Consider the following 21,225-nt stretch of genomic DNA (forward strand, 5'->3'; position numbering starts at 1 on the left):
TTCTCCCTGTTTAAGTCGTTTACAGGGTCAATACTCGCTGCAACACGGGGAACTTATTGTAACTCTGAATCTTTTTCAAAAGCGACTGACCCAGCTTGCACACCTTATAAACCGATAATAGAAAAGTTAACAGAAAGCTGACTTTATTATTAGACATGCACATTTCTCTTCAGCAACATATCACCGCTCGCACGGTCCCAGGTATTCTAACCTTCATAATTCAAGACATTCAAAACAGCCAAGATCTGTTTTCTACCTCAGCGAGTTCAGCCAGAACATTCTCCAGCTTTGGTGCAACATAAGCCTAATGTACAAACAGTTCGGACAACTAATCTTTCATTCAGAGGCTCAACAAGACGGTAAACATAAACACCACCTGCGACTAAATGTTCCCATCAAGCGAAAAAAACATTTACATCAGTGACCCGGAAAAACAATTTGGCCCTTTGTGACATCATTGTGTTGAATTTCTTCTCTATATAGTCGACTCTGATGGTATAAGGACATCATTTTATATAAACTCAGTTGCCAGTTTTTTAAGTTTTTTGTTGTAATCACTGTAAAAGGTTCTATTTTCTCGTTGTGGTCATTTCTGAGGCTTCAGTTTGAGCTCCTATGTTATTCCATCCACTCTCATTGATTCTCAACTTGTGTGGATAAAATAAACCATCTCTGTGAAACTGAATATAAGGAAATATATTATTCACAGCTGAATGTTGATGTTGTTTTAAGAGACTCTCAGGCAGTCTCGTAAAAAAGAAAACGAAAAACACGACTGCCTTTCTACATTTCTTTTTATGGAAACCAAATTAGCTGAGACACTCCATATCTCATAGCAGAAAATGGGGAAGGTATAGGCTGGTCATGTGAAGGTGACTCTGAGCTGAAAGCCTTTTCTGCTGAAGAGGCCATAAATCCCGTCAACGTTGCTGCGTTTACATTCTTAGCCCTACTGTCTCCAGCAGTAAGGAAAGCCATTCAGGGAGACAACCGCCAGACCGGCTCAGTTATTGTTATCTCAACTTGACTGTGCACTTCATCACACATGCCGATTAGTTCGTCTTTGTTGGTTTGCAGTCACTTAAGGCCAGGGGTTGGTTTTCTTCTAAAGCCGGGCACATACCTCACCACTGTGTCTGCCGGGGGAAACAGTTTCTGAAATATCTTCCTGCTGCAGTGAGCAAGTCTTAATCCAGTCGTACAGATTTATTTTGATCAAGGTAAAGCCCCCTTTTGTTGGACGAGATTAGAAAGAAATCTTGGTAGCTTGCCTTGATGGAGAGCTATTAACATGTTTTTGAGCGGCTGACACTGACCAGTAGGGATTAAGCATTTTATGAGATTAGCTAAAGGTAAGCGGTAAATCAGATGTGACTTAATTAGCAATTTATGTTCTTAAAAGAGCAAAGCGGTAAAAATGAGCTTTCAGGCTGTTGCCGTCAGCTGAAACCTGTCCATACTTGTCTTAATAATTATTTTTGACTTTGTGTTCTCATTGGAGAATTCTATATCTCACTCTGTATATTGAGTGTCGGGCCACAGGGATGTATAATAATGAAACAAAGCAGCAACTAATTATCTCAAATTCCAAGAGTCAAAGTTAATGGACTGTTTTTTTGTGTACAAAAAATAAGATTATAAATCCAAAACTCATTAGTTAGAGTATTGTCAGAACAAGAAATCTAGCAAAAGCTCCCACAGGAAAAAAGAGAGTAAAAAATGACTTAAAGACTTATTATGAAAACATTTGACATAATTTCTCTGTCTCTCTCTGGACTGTAAAGCCTAAACTGTCTAATCATTTTACATTGTATTTTTTTAAGTCCTATTCTGCTTAACAAGAAGCAGATTTTAAAAAAAAAAGAATCATGTTGAACACAGAGTTTTTTTCTGAACTCAACGATTGGTTTATCATGTGTCTGAATAGTCTGAGGTTACGTCTTCAACAAGTGGCCTTTTCTCTGAAGAGCAGTCATGTTTTGTTACCACGATACAATACATAAAAGAGCTGCTTTTATAAATGAACTTCAATAACAAACTTATCACCGTCATTGTCGCAGGTAGGTCTTTGCCATTCAACGTTATGCTGCTTTTAAATTGATGTTTGCACATCACTATAACAAAAAAGAAATCTGGATTCTAAAGGCCTTTGTACCTTCCAGAACAGGAACAACTTGATGGAGTACATGTTGGTCTATTGTATTTTCAGCTAAATAACACATAGTGAAATATTGAAACACTGTTGTTGACTTTTCACTGACAATAAAGAGGCATTTGTTTTATATTTCTCTCTACATGACCCCATTGTGTCTTTGTGGAGCTATGTAATAAGTTAAATGTGACCTAGTTTTGTTCATTTGTTAAACTGCATCGTCCCTATTTAATAAATGAAAATCAATTAAATTTCAAGTGTCTTGGTGATTTACTCTTAATTTTTTTTGTGTGTTTTGCAGATTGATCATTATCTTCATTTAATATAGAATAAAGAGCCTTAGAAGTCGTTTGTTAGAAAATATTGTAAAGACATTCAACTACCTATTCTATCAATTGTCTCTACAGCATCAAGTGAACGAAGAGTGACAAAAAGCCTGTGAACAAGGCCCATAATGTTGCTGCCTTTTCAATGCTACTGCAACAACAGCTTACTGTGCATCTTAACTAAAGTGTCAAGTCAGACTCCAGCCATTACACCCCCCTGCCCTCAAGGATGTGAGGATGCTAAATGAGGATCCAGCGCGTGTCATCCTGTCCCTAACCACGCCTACCGCACTGCAGATCAAAAAAACCCCAACAACACCCAAGTATGTCGTCTTAAAGTCCGACTGTGTCACTATTTTAATCCATTATTAGTCTTTAAAAGAAACCGTGTCTGCCTGCGTGACTCAGCGTTGTCCTTCAAAATGCAAAACACAGCGGAATAAAGGTTGAAATAGGCATCTTCACGGTCACCCATTCCTCACTTTCTGCCTGGAAACTGGAGCACGTTAGCTTACTGTACCATGAAGCGGCTCGTTTCTTTGAAATATCTGACTAAGCATTGACTTTTAGCTTCAAAATACTAACCGCAGCAGGCAGCCCCATTCAGCGAAAAAACAACACATCGCTACTATGTTACCGCACCGACGGGCTACAATGCAAACCAGCGGGATACAAAAAGGTTATGATTCTGACACGGTGAGCCATGTCCAGTCCACTTTTCCGCCTGAGTGGATTCAGCAGAAGTCTTTTTCTATTATTATTTTAATTATTCGTCATCGACCAGGGTTGTTGTGGTCAAGACGAGCATAAGAAGGCAGGAAGACCAGGAGGGGAAAAAAAGCATGAGAAATGTACAGACCTGGAAGCGTCTCTTGTAATACAAGCGCAAAGGTAAACTAGGCAGTTAAAGAAAAAGGTTTATTACCAGGTGAAGCGTCCTCGTTTGGGCTGGTTATGCGAGTTGCATTCGTAGTGAGCTTGTGTTTCCTGACAGCGGTGCTACTCTGCTGCAGTTCCCCTGTCCGCCAGCCTATCACACTCCACTATGCCACCCAGAGAAGAATTGTGGGATATCAGGACAGCCGGGCCATTATTTTAGCAGCACACCCCCACGAGCACGCGCGCGCGCACGCACGCACGGTCTACTGCATGGCAATTAATGGCACGAGGTTTGTTGTTTATCTGGTTTAAAGCAGTGCAAGTAATCTCTGTTTACAGGCTAATGTTGTTAAAAGAAAGTGAATCAGTGCTGGAATGTAACAAGGATTACAGAATCGTCTACTGTAAGTGCAGTTTGAAAGTGTTTCACTAGACTAATTCTACATTAAAGCTGGTGGAGTTGGTTTATTCATTCATTTGACATGCAGTCATAGGTAGGCTATAACAAATATGACCAGCAACTTTTTTTTTAAATAGATATTCAATTGATGTTTTTTGTCATTTTTTAAAGAAAATGTCAAATATCAATTGTTTCGAGGATAAACATTTAGGGGTTCGTAGACTGTGCCAAACAAACAAGACCCTTCAATGAATAGATGAGGAAAAAGTGTAAACGATTTAGTAAGAAGAGACACACCCTGGTAGTGCAGTGGTTAGTCGTTCACCCCATGTGACTGTCCTATTTTTGCAATAAAAGCACAAAAAGCTCAGAATCATCTTTAAAAAAAAAAGAAAGGAAATAAAGGACATCGCTGGTCTGCTGTAGAAAATTGCTTCAAGAGTGGGGGATTCTGTGAACCGACTAACTCTTAATACTAAGATAAGAAAATGAAACTTTTTGTTAATGGTGATTATACACTTAAAAGATCTGAAAAGTGAATCGTGTATCTGCCACTAAATCTTTCAAAGATCACCAATACAAAAAAGTGAGCAGCGACAAATTAAACAATTGTAATTAAATTACAAAAAATACTACAAAATAAACATCGTCAACCAACAAGTTCTTTGGAACTCACTTTGAAATGATTCTAACCAGCTGGCTAAATACCCAACAACATCATGATCATGGCTGGTTCGTCATATGTCGCTCAACATTGTGTCATGTTGTTTCACTGGGACATACATTATAACACAGACAAGACCTGAAAATGCTGTCTTATCTTGACTTAAAGTGAAGAACCTTGATCCTTAATCCATACTCTCAATAAACTTAATATAAAACAAAACACTAGAATTGCCGTTGCATAATTTCAAACAGATTTCACAAACAAACCGACTGCATGCAACCAGCCAGGAGCACTTTATAATATTCTTCTTATTAAAAAACATAATCCAAGACATATTAAAAACTGAGCACACACACAAATCAACACACATGCACAAACATCTGCTGCTCTTTTCTGGGTTCATACATGTGGTTGTGAGCGCACATAGACAGACATAAAACCAGTTTTTAATTAGTGTCTGGTTTGTTCCCTCTCAGAGATTTGTGGGTTTTACCCCCCCGCCTGTAAGTGGGAACTTGACCCAACCCGGTCACCAGTTTGACTTTTATTTCATCTAATTGCTTTCATGCTGAAGTAGAACGCCACATGCCAACACTTACGGTATGCCATGCAAATGTTAAAACACACAGTCAAGTACATTATGGCTTCGGAGAATTTTCTGCTGCAGTCTTACATGATTTCCCTGAATAGTGACGGACACATAGCAGGAATGCTTCGCAGACAGTAGAGGGTAAATGTAATAACAAACAAACACAGTGTAACTCCTATACAGCAGCCAGACAGCTGGCTCCTCATTCAGCTTCTGGCTAATTGTAGCATAGCATATAAAACAAACTCAAGGACAACAACAACGGTTAAATTCACATTTCAAACAGAGTCCATTAATGTAGTTTTTGTGCAAATGTTTCTAACAACACACAAGCAAACAATCAGTAAGGAGAGCGAGGTTTCGAGCTGCAATGGGTGAACAATAGAGGTAACTAAATAGTCCTGTAAACATAGCCCATGCTGTAATAATGAAAGTCGATTGTTTCTTCAAAGTAAGGTTCTTTCACTTCCCCTTTCATTTCTTGTTTTCAAGATACAGATTTGCTTGTATGGACAAACCTCGTCAGGAGAAACATAATCAAAACCTATCTTTTTGCTAATGCAAACTGTACAAAAAATATTACTAAGGTGACTTTCCTCTGCACAGCCAAACAATCTTGGTCTGGTTTTAGAGCATGAGCCAACTAATCGTCTGAGACATTGCTCATCATGGTCCGTCTGGCCAGTGGGTGGTGACTGTGCGCCTGCAAACATTCTTGAACTGGAAGTAAAGGGTTGCACACTTGCTTGTCTCTGAAGGACATATCTAAGCTTGCATACTGGTCTTGTTTAATAAAAAAGTAATCCCAATGGAGTTTTAATTTAGTAATCTTTATTCTGTTTTTCTTTTTGACATGTGCAGGAGTCAGGACAACTCTGTTACTAAATGATGTGCTAAAACACATCTGTAATAAGTATTGATGTGCTGTAAACAGAAAAATCTGAGTTTGAAAACAGAAACATTACAAAAAAAGGAAAGAAAACTAAAATACACAAAACAATGTAATCCAGCTGACCCACAATAACCAGCTGACTCCTCAGAGTTGAAGGGAACTTCCTCTTTTGAGGTTATGTTGAGGCTTTATGTTGAAAAAGTTCATTAGTCCATCCATTAGACTGTGTAAAAAGATGGACAATAAGACAGCTCCCAAAAAGTGAAGCCAAAAGCCTTTGAGCTCCCCCTACTGACTTGCTTCAGTATAGGTCATAAGCTCCGCCTCCTTTATGTTCAAAGATGGGACATGGGTAAAACTTTAAAATCAAAATACACATCAAATAAAGTTTTATCGAAAACGGTTAAGTGTTCATTTGCTATTTGAAAAAAAAAAAAAAAAAAGGTGAAATGATTGCTACATCTGTTATACTGCTCCTGCAGTGCTAGGAACATTTAACAAAGACTGTCATTAAACTCTGTATAACCGTTCACGTTTGCTTCAAACAGACACAAGAATGAATTTGCCGTTTTATCCCCAACATTTGAGGTTGTAAAGCATGTCTAAGATAAAGAAAACACAGGTATCTACTTGAAATCTATTTTGCCAAAGTATGAAATGGAAGTAACATATCCATGAGCATTTTTTTCTGTTAGCCTACTTTCTCACTTTCTTCATCCTTCACTTGTTTACTGTAGTTCCAAACCATTTTATAAGATGTTGTTGTTGGCCTGTTGTGCCTTAAAGCTTGGAAGCTGTTTCTCACTTTTATATTCAATTGCATTATTTGGTTTAGTTGGAAAAACAATGAGCCAATAGTGGATTTGGACCTCAAAATGTTGATTTTCCGTGGTATTGGCAGCATTGGCTGAGCTTTTTAAAATCCCAAGGGACATGTGACTTAAAGATAATCAATCCAATGACGACTAATCAAAAGAGAGTATGCAGATGAGTTTCGAAATTCTCAGAAAAATCCATTCTCAGAAAAGGACCTGGGCAGACATGATTACGCTTAGCTTTTCTGTTAACAGAACCAATGGTATATGATGGCCAGGTCAGAAAATATTAAAGCATACTTTATTTCTACTTTCAGTTCCTTGATAAGTAAAGTAAACCATGGAAGAAGGCCCAGACTTTACTAAGTAACAGCTGAGTGTTAAGTGTTATCTTTTTACTGTTAAAAGTAAGCACAAAACCTTGGCTGTCACATGTTCTGAGTTGTGATCTTTACTTTTGCTTCAGTTAATCTAACGTGTTTTTGATGACCTCCCTCTGAGAAGAAATACTCCATTTTAAGGGCAGCTATGTTTAAGATTGACAAAGGAGCTCTGTTAAAATTAAGATTAAATGAAGGAACAGATGCACTTTGGAAACGTTTTATCTGTTAATCATTTGAGTTAAGGGAAGCCCAAACCTCTACAGCGATATCAGACATTCTGACTTCATTCTGTGTATGAGTCCTTGCTCTCTGTATGTTAAGTGACTTTCAGATAAGTGTGAGACCAACTCCATGACTCCTCCAGAGCCGACAGCGCAGCCCTTGGTCAGCAGAATGATTAATACCACACAAGACAGACAACATGTGATCTGTGGACTCAGCTTAGCTTATGTGGCTGCTTCACGCTTCACTTTTTTTTCTGCTGTGTACAGACAACCCTAGTTCCTGTGCAGCTCATCCTAACTTTGAACCCTTTAAGCCTTGAATCTGGAGTCAAACACAAAGGTTATGTTTTTTAGACATACTAGCAAAAATCTGACTGTCCCTATAAATGACCATTTTTAACTGTACACTTCAAGGAAGTTGCATCACACTTCTTTGTTAACAGCAATTTGGTATTCATAGTCCAATTCAGCTTTAGTACACAAGATGAATAGTCAATATAAAAGTCTTTGTGAAAGGCCATGTTCGGGGGGTAACACACTCTAAATCTTAATGTGTATGAATATGTGTAAATTCTAAAATCAGTCACCTTCCAAACCTCATTACAGCAATCCAATTTCCAGTGCTGCAGTCAGAACGAGCTCGCTGGCGCTTCGTCAATACATAATTATGTTGAAGCATGTCCCCAACGATGAATGGCAAATCACCCATGTTATCCAATTAAAAAAAACAAGTCAAGGCGAGCATTTCCTGCCACCTCAGAGGTCTTGAGGAAAACACGTGACTGGTCTAAAAATGACATCTGCTCAAACACATAACCACATTTCCAATTGTTTTGTCGTACTGTGCACAGAGACGCCACAATCTAAAGGAGCCGTGCTACAACAGAGGAGACATTTATGGCAAGTAAAAGGAAATAACACACTGTTCAAATATAGCATTCTCAAGCTGATGTTTGAATCTTAAAAAAAAACATTTTTTCAAAATATAAATCCATTATCAAGAACTGAGATTTTATGGTTATCAACAGAACAGCCCTTTTACCCCTTGAACTGACTGAACTCAGCATGAATTGGACCCAACTCTGATAGGCTCTTCTAAGTAGCCAACACTACCGACCCCTGCTCTCCAGCTCTACTCCGCCGTAAGTCTTCGCTAATAAAGGGCTACTGGTCACCAAACATACAGCGCATTCAAAAATAACACCAAGACCAAGGCCAAAGAATTCCCCAAGACAAGTCAAAGCCAAGGGTCGATGCAAGAGGGATTATTACTGAAAATAATAATAATTCATGTTGGTGATTAGCTCTCCCTTTTGTATTTTGTGCATATAGGGAACAAATCTTATCTTCAGAAATAATAAACAGTCTGTATCTGTAACCTTTGGAAAGCCACAGGCTAATGATTGTGTTTGTCAAGTGATAGCAGACATGGTATTTTTACAGAGAAGGGACGGGCGGCACATGTGGTTGGAAAGAAAACTGCAGCAACTTTTTAGAATCCCACTTCCCTTTTGCTAGTTTTTGTACATGTCGGTATTTTAGCTTAGAAGAACGAGCCTGCTTTTGAAGCATCATTACAACATGGTCAAGAGATTAACATGACTAAATCCATTTTAAGCGCAAATATTGGATTGTGTCTATTATCCTTTTAAATCCAAAGGAAACGATACATTAAACCAGGCCTTTTCAGGGCTCTTAATTTCTTGACTTTTTTTATTTCAAGATGTGGAAAACTTCACAAAGTAAACAGCTCCAGCAGGCTGCAGTTTGATGAAGTACTGCTTCAAGTTAAAAGTGAAAAAGCAGATATTATGTCTTCTGTTTGCACCAGTAAGCATTTTAGCATGTTAGAGGTTGTTAAATTAAAAGATGAAAAAAGTACTGAAATAGGAACTCCTCTTATTATCTTTGCAGGTGGGGGTAAAGGAACAAAAGAAATGGACAAATTAAAGTTCTGGCTGAGTAATGGCACAAGAGGAGAAGTCATGGGGGTCCCAAGAGCTTTTGTAACTGGTTGTATTTGAGGCATTATTGTAAGTGCTCATTTCAAAGCAATCCATCCAATAGTTGCTGGAGTCTTCTCGACCAAGATGGAGGACGAGCATTTCGATCAACACTGACATCCCTAAAAGCTTTATCTCCATGACATACAATTGAAATCTACCATTAAGGTCTGCCAAATTTGAGCATATCGATCATACTGGTGTATTGGAATAAAAAAACTCTAGGACAACTATGTAGTCCCATTTGAGGTAAAGCGTAATCATTACATAGTTATCGCAGACAAATAGAAGGTCAGGGTCTGAGAGATTACAGAAAATTCTGAAACAGTGCATCCAAGTTTCAGGCAGAAAGGAGAAAAACATCCAGGGGACATTAGAGAAGGAATTAAAAGACACTGTGGCTACCCCCCCACTGTCCACTATAAATACCCCATCAGTGTTGAGGTGCTGTCCCAGGAGCTTTAGCTTTATAAGGCAGCCTCATACTACTTGATCAGAGAACAGTGCAAGATAACAAGACCCAACAAGCTTATCTCTCCACTCAACAAGATTGAGTTGTATGTGCTATCTCATCCAGCAGCCGAAGGCTTTAGGGATCGGAAGCATCCGTGCACTCACGTGTCCAGATCAGCCGACTTCAACTCAGTGAACAAGTGGACACCTGAGGGCTCCAGAACGGCTTTATTTACTTTCAACACTTAAGGCTGACCTTTTTAATATATATATATATATATATATATATATTTATTTTTTTTTAAACCAAGCGCTTGGCTTGGGATTATATATATATTAAAAAAAAGTGAGAACATGTAGGCTGTGCAGAAGGTCCTCTGTTGGACATTTTTTAAGACTAAGATTAAGACTTGTAATGATGTTACTTGATTTCTTTCTTCTTCTTCCTGATAATTTACCATTTTGAAAGCAGAGGGAAATCATAAGAAATATCTCACCTCAGAGGACAACAGTATACCAAATGGGATATTGCTTTTGTGATTCAAATGATTCAGATGTGATAAAAAAAAAAAAAAATATATATATATATATATATATATATATATATATATATATATATATATATATATATATATTACCTCCAGATAAAAATGTAAAAATGATATTATTCTTTAATGCAGTCTCCAACATTCCTGAAGGAGTTGCGTTAAACAACCAGCACCCTGCTCATGCAGAAAGTTAACTTAAGACGGTTTCTTCCACAGAAAGTGGACTGAAATGACTTCATTCCAACCTTTGACTGTCTTTATAACTACATCATGATAATGACAGATTTGTAGACCATTTCTATTGACCTTTAACCCCTGCTTCACTCGCATGGCCTCACTCTATCCTCTCAATTGTTCAAATGGGAACAGTGAGTTATAGAATCAAAGAGCATCAGGTGAAATAATGTGTTCTCTTCCAGTACAATGCCACCACTGTTTATCATGAACTAACCCTACAATAGTATTGATTTAGACTCGCAAGATAAACAGTCGGAGATAGTCTTCATCACAGGCGACGTGATGTCGAAACAAAAGAGGGATGTTTCTCCTGAAGAGCGTCAAAGGGCCCAATATGTCTGCAGCCAAACAACTCTGAATTGTTAGAATGAAAGAGTCCATCTTAGAGCCACAGAGAAGTTTTTTATCTTTTTTTTTTAACACCTTCTGGTGTACAGAGGTGCATAAAAGACAGCCAAGATTGGATTAGCTCTGAATGGGATATTTTAAAAAGGAACACATTCCTTCATATTGAATAAAGGTCAATGAGGTGTAAACAAGACGTTTTCTACCATAGGTTGTCAAGACTTGCCTTTTTTTATTTTTAATGCCATATAAATGATACTCTGTAGGTTCAACTTTTTCTCCAACTTAATGTACAGTTGAGCTTTATATACTGCTTTCCAGTCAAAGTTAGATTTTGGAAATTCCCTTCTCCTTGCCCATAATTACATCCTTCTAGTGTTCCAGTTGCCCTGCTTTGGAAAACATGGCAAGAAACATAGTCGCCCACAACATTTAAATACACTTTCCCATGTAACAGCTAGCATCATATAATTTACAGTATGTACGACAGTGTTCATCTGGTCTGTAAGTGCCACTTTGCACTCCTTTCTTCTGACACAGTTTAGCTGCTTGAGAATTGAGATGAGCTGTACTTTCTCTCCCTCTATGTTCTTCTCATTGGTCTAAATACGGCCGGGCTGCACCATGTGACGCAACATTCCTCTTTCCACAAATCACTGATGGGTTTCATGTGTAATAAAGATATAAAAACAGTTCGTGGGTGGTATGGTCACTTGTAATCTAATCAAACCACACCAAGGTAGTTTCATGTCACTCTAATAAAAACTCTTATGACACAAGGATCCTATTTGATAGAGTGAAAGGGGCTGCTGGTCGGCATAAACTTACAGAGAAGAATAACTATGTAGCTCCCATCAAAACTTCATAGCAAAATGTTTCGAATTCTTAGCTCTCCGGTTCACAACATTACTGTTTAGGTTCACTCTTAGTGATCTTATAGCATCATGTTCTGCTACTGTGTATGTACAACTCCTCTCAGTGTAAATATATCATATAGGTAAACATTTTCTTTAGGAGATGGTGGAGACCAACACAGAGCAAAAAGTGCCAAATTAAGGAACTTATATTGGAGCTTCTGTGAGGAATGTGTTTAATTTTTGATCCTGTCCTGTACATATGTTTGTAATGTGTGTTTCTTATTTATTTTATATCCAATCCTGCTTTCTTTAGGAGTAGTGAAATGAAACACTCCCTGTAAATCCCTGTCATGAACAATTTAAAAATGGCTGATTCAGCAGGCTACTGGTCAATTCATCTGAGTATTTCAGGCATTAAAACTAACTATACAAAAATCATTTGTGTTTTTAGAAGACGCATCGATATTCATTTTAGAATATTTATTATGAGCTAATTCACTACTCCTCACACAGTTTTAAAAAGGTGTACACAAATATGCCTTCTTGAGAATCTAAATATCGCACCATAACAGCTAGCTGTGTTATAAAAGGGAACTGGAAAGCAACTGTGTGTCCCCTGCCGTCAACATCCCTATGACAGATTTTACTGCGAGGTTAAAGAAGTAAAGTCACGATTTAAATGGCTTTAAGGTTCTATGTTCATGTTTCACTTGGTACTTTTTCTTTGCTGTCTATGGAAAGCAGCACACAGTAGGCACATTAGTTGTTGTTTCTGACTACTATTATTACACATAACTACAGAATAGAGGGTGGTGACATTTTCATCAACTTTTATGGTGACAACAGAAAAACACCAATGCAGCAACAGTTTCCAATCATCCATTCATGAAAACCGTATAACCTGCAGGACTGTACACATTACAACCAGCCAATGGACAGCTCTCCTGGACTTTGCTCAGCCTTATCTCCTTGCTCCTGCACATTCACCATCATCATTCAACTGCATAAACCTGTTCAAGCTACTGGACTTTAAGAGAAACCATGTGGCACTGTAAAATGCAATGGTCTAAAACACTGAAAAAAAAAATCAAGTAAGACTTTATCTCAGCCGTATGGACCAAAATGACAACGCAGTAAAGTAGCTCTTTGTAGTGTGTAAGCCATGACAGAAAGTATTAAAACTAAAAGCTGCTTCTTCATTGATTCATGCACAATTCTATTTTGAGGAGACTCTAAAGGGAAGCACATGCGGTGAGGACTTCCCATTTCCGAAAAGTCTGCCTGTGCCCAGTAAACTTTTGACCAGGTACTGTATGTGTGTGTGTCAATGAGTGCTTGTTCAGCACTTAAGAGATGAGTGAAGAAAAATGCTGATATAGTGCTCATAGATAGACACGTCACCTTGAAAGAACACAATCAGCATATTCAAAGGTCCAAAGACCAAATGTCACCGAAAAATCTGAACAGCTAAGATTTTTATTACGCACCAGGAAAGCCAATAGAGAAATTATTTTAAAATAGTTTCACTTTTTCAAGCAGCTGCTACTCGAACCAGTAGAGCTAAATTTTCACTAAAAAGGGTACTACACTATTTTGACCCCTACACCCTTAACCTACATTTGGACTTAGAGCTGCTAAGAAAATAATGTCAGGCATTCAGTCAGGCAATTTCCCATAGGCTGTAACACGTGTGTGTGTGTGTGTGTGTGTGTGTGTGTGTGTGTGTGTGTGTATCATCTGTGAAGTGTCTTGATTCTTACTTCCCTCTTTTGGGAATGAACACTTGTATGGACTCACCATTTCACAATCCAAGTCAGCAGGACAGCAGCAACAGGTCACAGTGAAGTGTGTTGGAAACACCCGGTGTTGGACCAGAAACACACATGAAATATGAAATAAAACATAACAGAGTCAATTCAGCTTGTAACAGTCAGGGAAATCCCCCCCTTTTTCGGATGCAAACAACCTCTGACTGTATGTAAATGTTGCCCAAACCATGTCAAACTGAGTCAATTCACTGTGAAGCGACCGTACTCACATGTAGGTGAGTTTCCACAGTGCTTCACAGCGCAACATACACAACAAAGAAAGAACAGTGAGGAGTTTACCTGGCTCTTACGAGCAGAAACAACCTCCCCAAAAAGCTACTGACAGCAGTGTGTAGAACTGGAGAGCAGGAATCCCGACACGCGGCTCGTCCGGGTGGAAAGGACCAGACACCTGTAAGAGCCTGCTGTGGAAAACCTTCCAGAGACGGACCGACTTAACCCCGCCCCTCATGCTTCAAAAAACGGCCCCCATAGTGCTCCTAAAACAGGCACGCCCCACGATGACGACTCCATCTCAGAGCCCTTAGTGCCCCCTGGTGGTCGTTTAAAGACAGGGGGTATGTTTGATGATAATCTGTGACATGCGACCACCAGATGGCCTCGTTAGGCTGAACTACAACGGAGATGCTTCATGACAACTCTGCAAAGAAGACTGTTGGCTGAAGCTTTAGGTCAAAAACAGGAGACTACCCTGTTCTTTGCATTAACAACAATTAAGTGAAATAAATTCACCAGTGAAAGAAATACTTGGCCACTTTAAACAAACAAATTGTAGCCAAGTCTAAGTGAAACTGTAGCCGAGACAAATCCTAGTGAAAGCACAGCATTAATGTTACAAAGTAGAGGTCAAAATGTAGTTGCTGTTTTTTTTTATTGGTAGCTGAACAGTTTATAGTCAGCATAGTTTAGCTTCGTAAAAAGTATTTGCATTATATTAAACCCAAATTCTGTGTTATTTGAAAAGAAGCAATAAAGCAGAGGAAAATCTAAACACAAGATTATATCACAAGAACACATTTCCATAAAGTGCATGAAGGACATGGAAATGATGCTATTGCAGTTTTCAACTCTCAACCCAGATGTGTGAAATGTATATTTCTATAAGTATTTCTGGTGGTGGTTCATTTTGGTTAATCTGTTTACTAAAACCGAACAGTTACAGAATAATTTTCTACATTCTACGTTTCCACATTTTCAACAGTGTGTACTTCCGCCCTGTTTTAGAAGAAGAACACTGTTGTAAAGGTCACTTATAGATTGCTTGTCTCATTTCCGTTAGCTCACCTGGTGTAGCGTCAATACCAATACCCTCTTTTCCAGTAATGAGCGATGCTATTTAAAAAAGGCCAACAAAACATCTGGTTGCCAAACCATCACTCATAGACAGTTTTTATCTTCTAAATTTAATTTAATAATTCAGTTAAAATTATTGTGTGCAAACATAAATGTTGCATTTGATGCATTTAGACTGACATCCCATATAGACACCTATTAGACGGGACAGAAAGTGTTACAGGCAAGTTTATTCAACCATAAATGCTTCATATAAACAAGTGTGCACAGAGGGGAGACCTTGTCCTCAAGGACCTGTTCCTAAACCAAACTCTACCTGAGATTCAATTCAGTTCACCTTTTTCACGTGGGATTCACAGAAGAATGTAGAGAAACAAATATAGACTATTTAGTTTTCTGTGGCATGTGTCAATGCTACAGTACAACATGTCAGACAGCAGGTCTAAGTGACGTTTTGGCAATTCTACAAGCTACAATGTTTGCCTTCATACAAAAGAAAAGTAAAATCTTATCTTATCAGATTTAATTTTTTTATACAAATCTCTTCTAAATCTTCTTACAAGTCTTTAGTATTGCTCTTGCTACATTGAAAAAATAGAAAAATTACATCTGAAGTTTGAGCAGTGGTTGTGTATATATAAAGAGCTTGGCTCTTGATTGTTCATGGCTATATTTCAATAGTCCTTAGCTGCTTACTCTCCATGTTTCCTTGCCTCTGTAATGGATAGCTTCACATCAGCAGTCAGACAAGAAGGTAGGAACAGAAGAATAAGACATCAAAGAGTTTTCGAGGCTCATCAGCAAAAAAAGGAGTCTAAGATTCTGCAGAGGTGCTCGATGTCACTGCATCGTCCTCTCCCTGAGCTACTTCCACTGGTGCCACCGCTGCTGCTGTTTTGTCTGTTGCTACTTCATGTTCAGTGGCCATTAAAGAAGTGTCTGTGTCCGGGGCTTCGAAGGACTCTCCCCCCAGATCAGTCAGTTTGATGTAGCCCTTACTGTTGGAGCGCTCCAGACGAGGGCAGCTGAAGCGTCTGCCTTTGTCGCCTTGACGACACACAGTCACAGACAGGCTGCAGCGCCGTGCAGACCTGGGTTGATCCGTGAGGGAGTTGAGAGATAGCCTTGACCCCATCGCCCTGGCAACAGGTGATGGAGGAAACAGCTGGGTCCACTGTGGTTGGGGCTGAACCTGTGGCTCCCCCTGTTGGTCAGCTGTGTCTATGGTTGCTTCCTCGTGGCTCTGATGAGGTGGGGGGGAATCCACCATCGAAACATCCTTCTCCTTTGCACCCATCCAGTCTTTCTCGCTGCTGCTGAGTTGTCCTTCCTCACTAATAGTTTCAGCAGCTGCCTCAATGATGACCTCCTCCTCTGAGTGTCTCTCTGCCTTGACCCTCTCAGACTCCTCCACCTCACAGTTGTTCAGTTTGATCACAGGGAGGGTGAAGGCGTTCACAGACGAGGTGACGATGGAGGTGGTCTCCCACTGTCGAGGTTGTGGGGCCTGCTCGGTGTTGTTGCTGTAGTCTCTGTAGATGCTGTACACAGTATCCGTAAAGGTCTGGACATCTCTTGACCAGCTTCGAGGTCTGCTGGCCAATGACGGGCGTCTTAACACCTCATCAACGACTAACTCACCATGGACACCAAGTCCAGTAGAGGGCCATGAGCTGCGAGTTAGCATCCCACTTGCAGGGAAAGACCCAGATGGGCCTTCAGCATTCCTTGCCTGGGTGTAATTCACCAATCCGTTTAGAGGCGAGTACTCCTTGGACCGTATGCTGTGCAGGTCTATAACAGTGGAGTAGATATCCCTCAGGTTGATTATTTTGGTTTTCTTGTCTCGGTTCTCATGGAGGACTGCATTGGCGCAGATGAAGAGAAAAATGCCAATTCCCATCACCAGTGGTCCAAAGACTTTCAGATTATCGGAGTACAGGTAGTTATCCAGGAAGTCACACAGGAAGCCACAGTTGCGGGAGGGTGTACTGCTGTTGGATTGGCTCTGGTTTAGTACTTCTGCCTGGTTTAACAGAGGTTTACCATTGGTCAAGTTGGAGGAAACTGGCTGACTTTTGGAGAAGCTCATTCTATTGGTGTGGTATACTCCGGTTCTGCGACGTTCCTGGTACTGTTGCTGGTTCTGGCTTGGCCAGTAGCCCAATACAGCCATGGAAATCCCAACCATGAGAACTGCAACTCCAACAGCAGCCACAACACCGGCTGGGGAGCACAGATTGAGCTTCCCTTTCACCACAACTATGTCATTCTTCTTCTTTTTCCTGGATTTCCGCTTCCTTTTGTTTTCCGCCCGATTTTTGGACCGGAGGGAATCCTGGCGCCGATTCATGCGCAGGAGACCACCTGTGGCTATCATGGTGGAGATTTGACTGCAGGCTTTTCACTTAACCTGGATGGACAGAACACAGAAAAAAAAAATATGATTGAATTCATATTTTACATGATGAGCAGGATTAAACCTAATGTTTAAACTTTCACAGAGGGCAACAAAGTTCATTTCACTAAGAGATTACACATCTAATCCAGATTTGTAATACAAGGCAGGATTATCTGCAAAGCGGGCCACTAAACACACGAAGGCCCATGCTTGAATCAGTAACAATTATTTAGTTAACTTATGAATGATTTCAACATACCGTGTGAAACACCACACCACAAAATAAACTGAACTGTCAAAGGCATCAAGCTATACAAATCTAGTTTTGTTGCTTTTAGAGGTTTTCAACAAAAAAAATGTTTTACTACTATGAGTGATCTGATCCAACAGGCCCAGTTATGCTTCCAAGTAATATTGTAAAACTGATTGGTTTCTTTAGCAAAACGTTTCTTTTTTGAAAGATGTTGGGTTACTCCAGCCCTGTGAGATTATCCTACAACAAGAGTATTGATATCCTGCAAAAGCAGTAGATGCAGTATTAGTCATCAGATAGTTCGTAAACCAACAGATAACATCGTTCTCCTGCTACTGGATCTATAAATACAATGATGTAAGCGAAGCAGAGACAGATAGCCAAGTTGACAGCGGGGAGCAGGGAGGAGTGATATTTATCTGTGCCGGTGAGATACAAGCCTATGAAAGCGTAATGTGTCCAGACAGGAGGCCAGCAGGCATGTTTTCTCCACCTCGCTCTTCCTTCTTTACTCCAATCCACTTCCACCAACACTCTCCCTGCTGCTTTCCACCCAAATCCATATCACCACCAAAGAACGCAGCTGTGCTTCAAAACGACAGCGTCCTTCACACACACACAGCACACCATAAAAAGCCAATATGAGCTATTAGCTGCTTGTTTACACACCGACACTCTCTGCAAATGAATATGGTGCATTGTTTTTTTTCTGACTAAGCAACACAATAGTGGAAGCAGTGGTCCTATGGGCACTGAAGCCAGCAACACTTATCTTGATTAATGTACAAACGTCTGCTGATGAGTTTCAGACACATGTGGGGGAGAATAATTGCAGAATAAGGCTGATTACTTTGACTCTAGCGTTCCCACCTTGATTGTGCTTCGAGTCAGGTATTTAATTTGACTAATCATGTCTAATTGTGTTTGACTTAGGGCTTAGGTTCATGAATAACTTATTACACAAATTCCTTTCGGAGCTGCAGTTAATAAGAGGCTTTCACTGGCTGCTCTGGGTGTTTATCTCGCCGTCAAAATAAAGATGATGAAGGCCTTTAACAAAAATGCTTTTATGATTCAAGTTATTACAAGCAGTTCCAAAGGAAGTGGAACACAGAGCCCTGCACCTGAGCAAACACCTCACCATTGCTCAGCTGCTGTTTATGACGACTTTGTCAGTATATCACACCCAATAAGCACTCTAATGCCTCCTGGACGAGCGCAAGCCAACCTGCACAAGAGCTGATAAAGCGTGGGCGGACCTCTCTCTATGTTTGGAGAGAGAAGGGCAGCGGGAGCGTTGACCAATAGTGGGTGCGGACAGGTCGGGCTGTTTCTCTGTCTGCGGTGCTGAACAGGAAGCTGCCAACTATTCAGCTTGGCTCTTAAAAAAAAAGCTGCTGGTCTGGCAGGATGGAGAGGAACGAGGCCGGCTTTTTTTTACGCTCAGTCTCCACCGAGCTGCGGGGGCGCAGATTTTCGCGCAATGTTGCATGAGTAATCGACTGTTGACATTACGGCGCATCTGTTTCCCTTCTGTTAGAAAAGCCCGTGGAGCAAATATGTGCTGTTGTGGAGTTAAGAGGTGCCCTGAAAATGTCCAGAGCCACAGCGACACATCTCGCCCCAACACAAAGAGAACACACGGATTTTTTTTTTTTAAGGCACAAAAGGTGCAGGCATAGGACAAACATGCACCCTACCACGGCCTGACGAAGACCATGCTTTCATAACTAACGATACAACTCGATGCTGTGTAGGAATAATACTACAAAATAATGTGCATTAATTCAAACGCACGAAGCAAGTGTCTGAATTGTCTCATTAACATACAATAACGCGGTTATTAACCACAGCATCGCAAACTTTATCTAATAGGTTCACCTCTGAAATAATACTCTTTCTTTTGCACGCCATGTCTTTCACATGCCTATTCGACAGATGATGCCTCTGATGTAAATGGAAAACTAAAACATGTCCATCACATTGCAACAAAATGATCCTTTAATCTCACGGATAAAAGTAGGCTTCAAGGACTGGCGTGCGCATAGCTCCAAGTACACCGCCTTCCTGACATCCAAACTCTCGTCCGTCGATTAATTCCTGATTTTAAATATTAACTCCGCAACTAAAGCGATCAGTCTCACAATACAAATACTTCTTAAACCATTGCTTTACCTCGATACAGCCTCCGAGGAGTCAAAATGGAATCAGACGCGACTGCAAAACACAAAAGACGCTCGGAAATTCCGCTTGAGGCAAAGAGAAGAAGAACTGATCGGGAAGGAAAACGAAAAGACAAATCATAAAACAGCAAGACTCTTACTAGAAATCGCGGCTTGACGATCAAGCATCTTCAAAGGCGCACTCCTCCTTTAGCTGTGCATGTCGTGGTGCGCCACTTTGGTGCCAAGGCTGGAAGAGTGGTTTCCAGTTGAACGCAGATTCACAATAGACCGGCAGGGGCGGGCCAAGTGCGTTTCCATTGGTGCTGATTATTGGGCAACGCGAAGAACGAGGGCTGCTCAGGACATTTATCATCCTTTAGGTTGTACTCCAAATGTTTCCAGATGTGGTTTTTTTCCCCCCTGATTCGTTTACATATTTGGACACACAATCAGGATACTGCTGATTACACTTGCCTTTTATACAGAAGTCACTGGCATTTCTGCAACACTCTGTGGTTTCTGCACAAGGATATGGATTATTCCTTATGCCTGCAACAAAGAGGAATGCAGAGATCTCTTATTTTTGCAAACGCTTCTCATTCACAAGGGAATAAACACAATACATGAATGTATGGCTGTGTTTCATGTTAAACACAAGGACACATAAAACATTTCAACATGAACTCATATTTTCATACATGCAGGGCTGTCCTCTCCCTACACTTCTCCCTCGGGTTCGATTGCTATAATTGCCTGTATGCTGCGTCCTCATGTTTAACAAAATGAAATATGACAGAGTCCAGATGTGTTTCACTGATGTGAGACTGGAGACAGAGGCAGAGGGAAGCAGCATGAAAAACACAGCTTAGCACTGATGCTCCAGAGAGCCCAATGCAAATTTATGACCCAGAAAAAGTGTGGTTATGTTTTTGTTTGTGGCATACATTAAAGGGAGAAACAGAGAAACTCCAGTTTGTAATGCAGCATTTGGAGTCAGAGTACATTGACATGGGGAATAATCCAGGGATTTAAAAAAAACCTGTCTTTAATCCATGATGATACTGAAGGCTGTGGAGGTCTATAGAGCAGCTTTTAGTTAAGCTCATGATTTGAAGACACAGTGAGTTACGACAGATGTTTCAGAATTAATGACAGGGGTTTACAACCTCATAAACTTTGATACTGTGAACAAATGCACCATATATAACTGAGCCCTAACACAAGTATAAGTGGCTGCAATTGGTAATAATAATATGTAATTCATGATTGACTATGCATAAACCTACTGTATCAAACCTGTACATGATTGTCAAGTTGTTTAATCACTGCACATTTTTTTACCGGTATGCTCTACCCGTAAGATGACTGGATTCCACTCAATAGCAAACTTTTCTCCTTTTGTTTCCTTTTATCTTGAAAGTTAGTTTTCAGCATTCAGTTAGCGTGGTAATAGTTAGTTTGTCAGCTGTCAGTTGGACCATCTTTGTCAGCTGAAAACTATCCATTTCAAAATG

At 40.1% G+C, this 21,225-nt stretch overlaps 2 protein-coding genes across 11 annotated transcripts in view; both read right to left on the reverse strand.

Annotated features, from left to right (window-relative positions):
* The window catches only part of epb41l3b (erythrocyte membrane protein band 4.1-like 3b), a 48,343-nt gene extending 34,248 nt beyond the window's left edge, over positions 1-14,095 (reverse strand). For 3 of the 9 annotated variants that reach the window (XM_079349089.1, XM_079349090.1, XM_079349088.1), the window contains exon 1: positions 3,404-3,542. The gene's annotated coding sequence lies outside the window, so the exon portion shown is untranslated. Of the gene's footprint in view, positions 1-3,403; positions 3,544-13,567; positions 13,662-13,878 lie in introns of those variants that run through there. The other 6 variants (XM_079349086.1, XM_079349084.1, XM_079349092.1 and 3 more) reach the window with 4 other exon arrangements.
* An 891-nt stretch (positions 14,096-14,986) lies between these two features.
* tmem200cb (transmembrane protein 200C-b) lies at positions 14,987-20,008 on the reverse strand. Of its 2 annotated transcripts, none has more exons than XM_079349099.1 (2): positions 19,870-20,008; positions 14,987-17,305 (listed from the first exon to the last, which is right to left on the reverse strand). In XM_079349099.1, the coding sequence occupies exon 2, from the start codon at positions 17,270-17,272 to the stop codon at positions 15,707-15,709; it is 1,566 nt and encodes a 521-aa protein (XP_079205225.1). In that variant the 5' UTR covers positions 17,273-17,305; positions 19,870-20,008; the 3' UTR covers positions 14,987-15,706. The 2 variants fall into 2 exon arrangements, with proteins under 2 accessions (XP_079205225.1, XP_079205226.1); XM_079349100.1 differs by lacking the exon at positions 19,870-20,008 and adding an exon at positions 19,722-19,860.
* Positions 20,009-21,225: the final 1,217 nt, after the last annotated feature.

The sequence above is a fragment of the Symphodus melops genome (genome assembly GCF_947650265.1).
Source record: "Symphodus melops genome assembly, chromosome: 7".
Classification (NCBI taxonomy): Eukaryota; Metazoa; Chordata; class Actinopteri; order Labriformes; family Labridae; genus Symphodus; species Symphodus melops.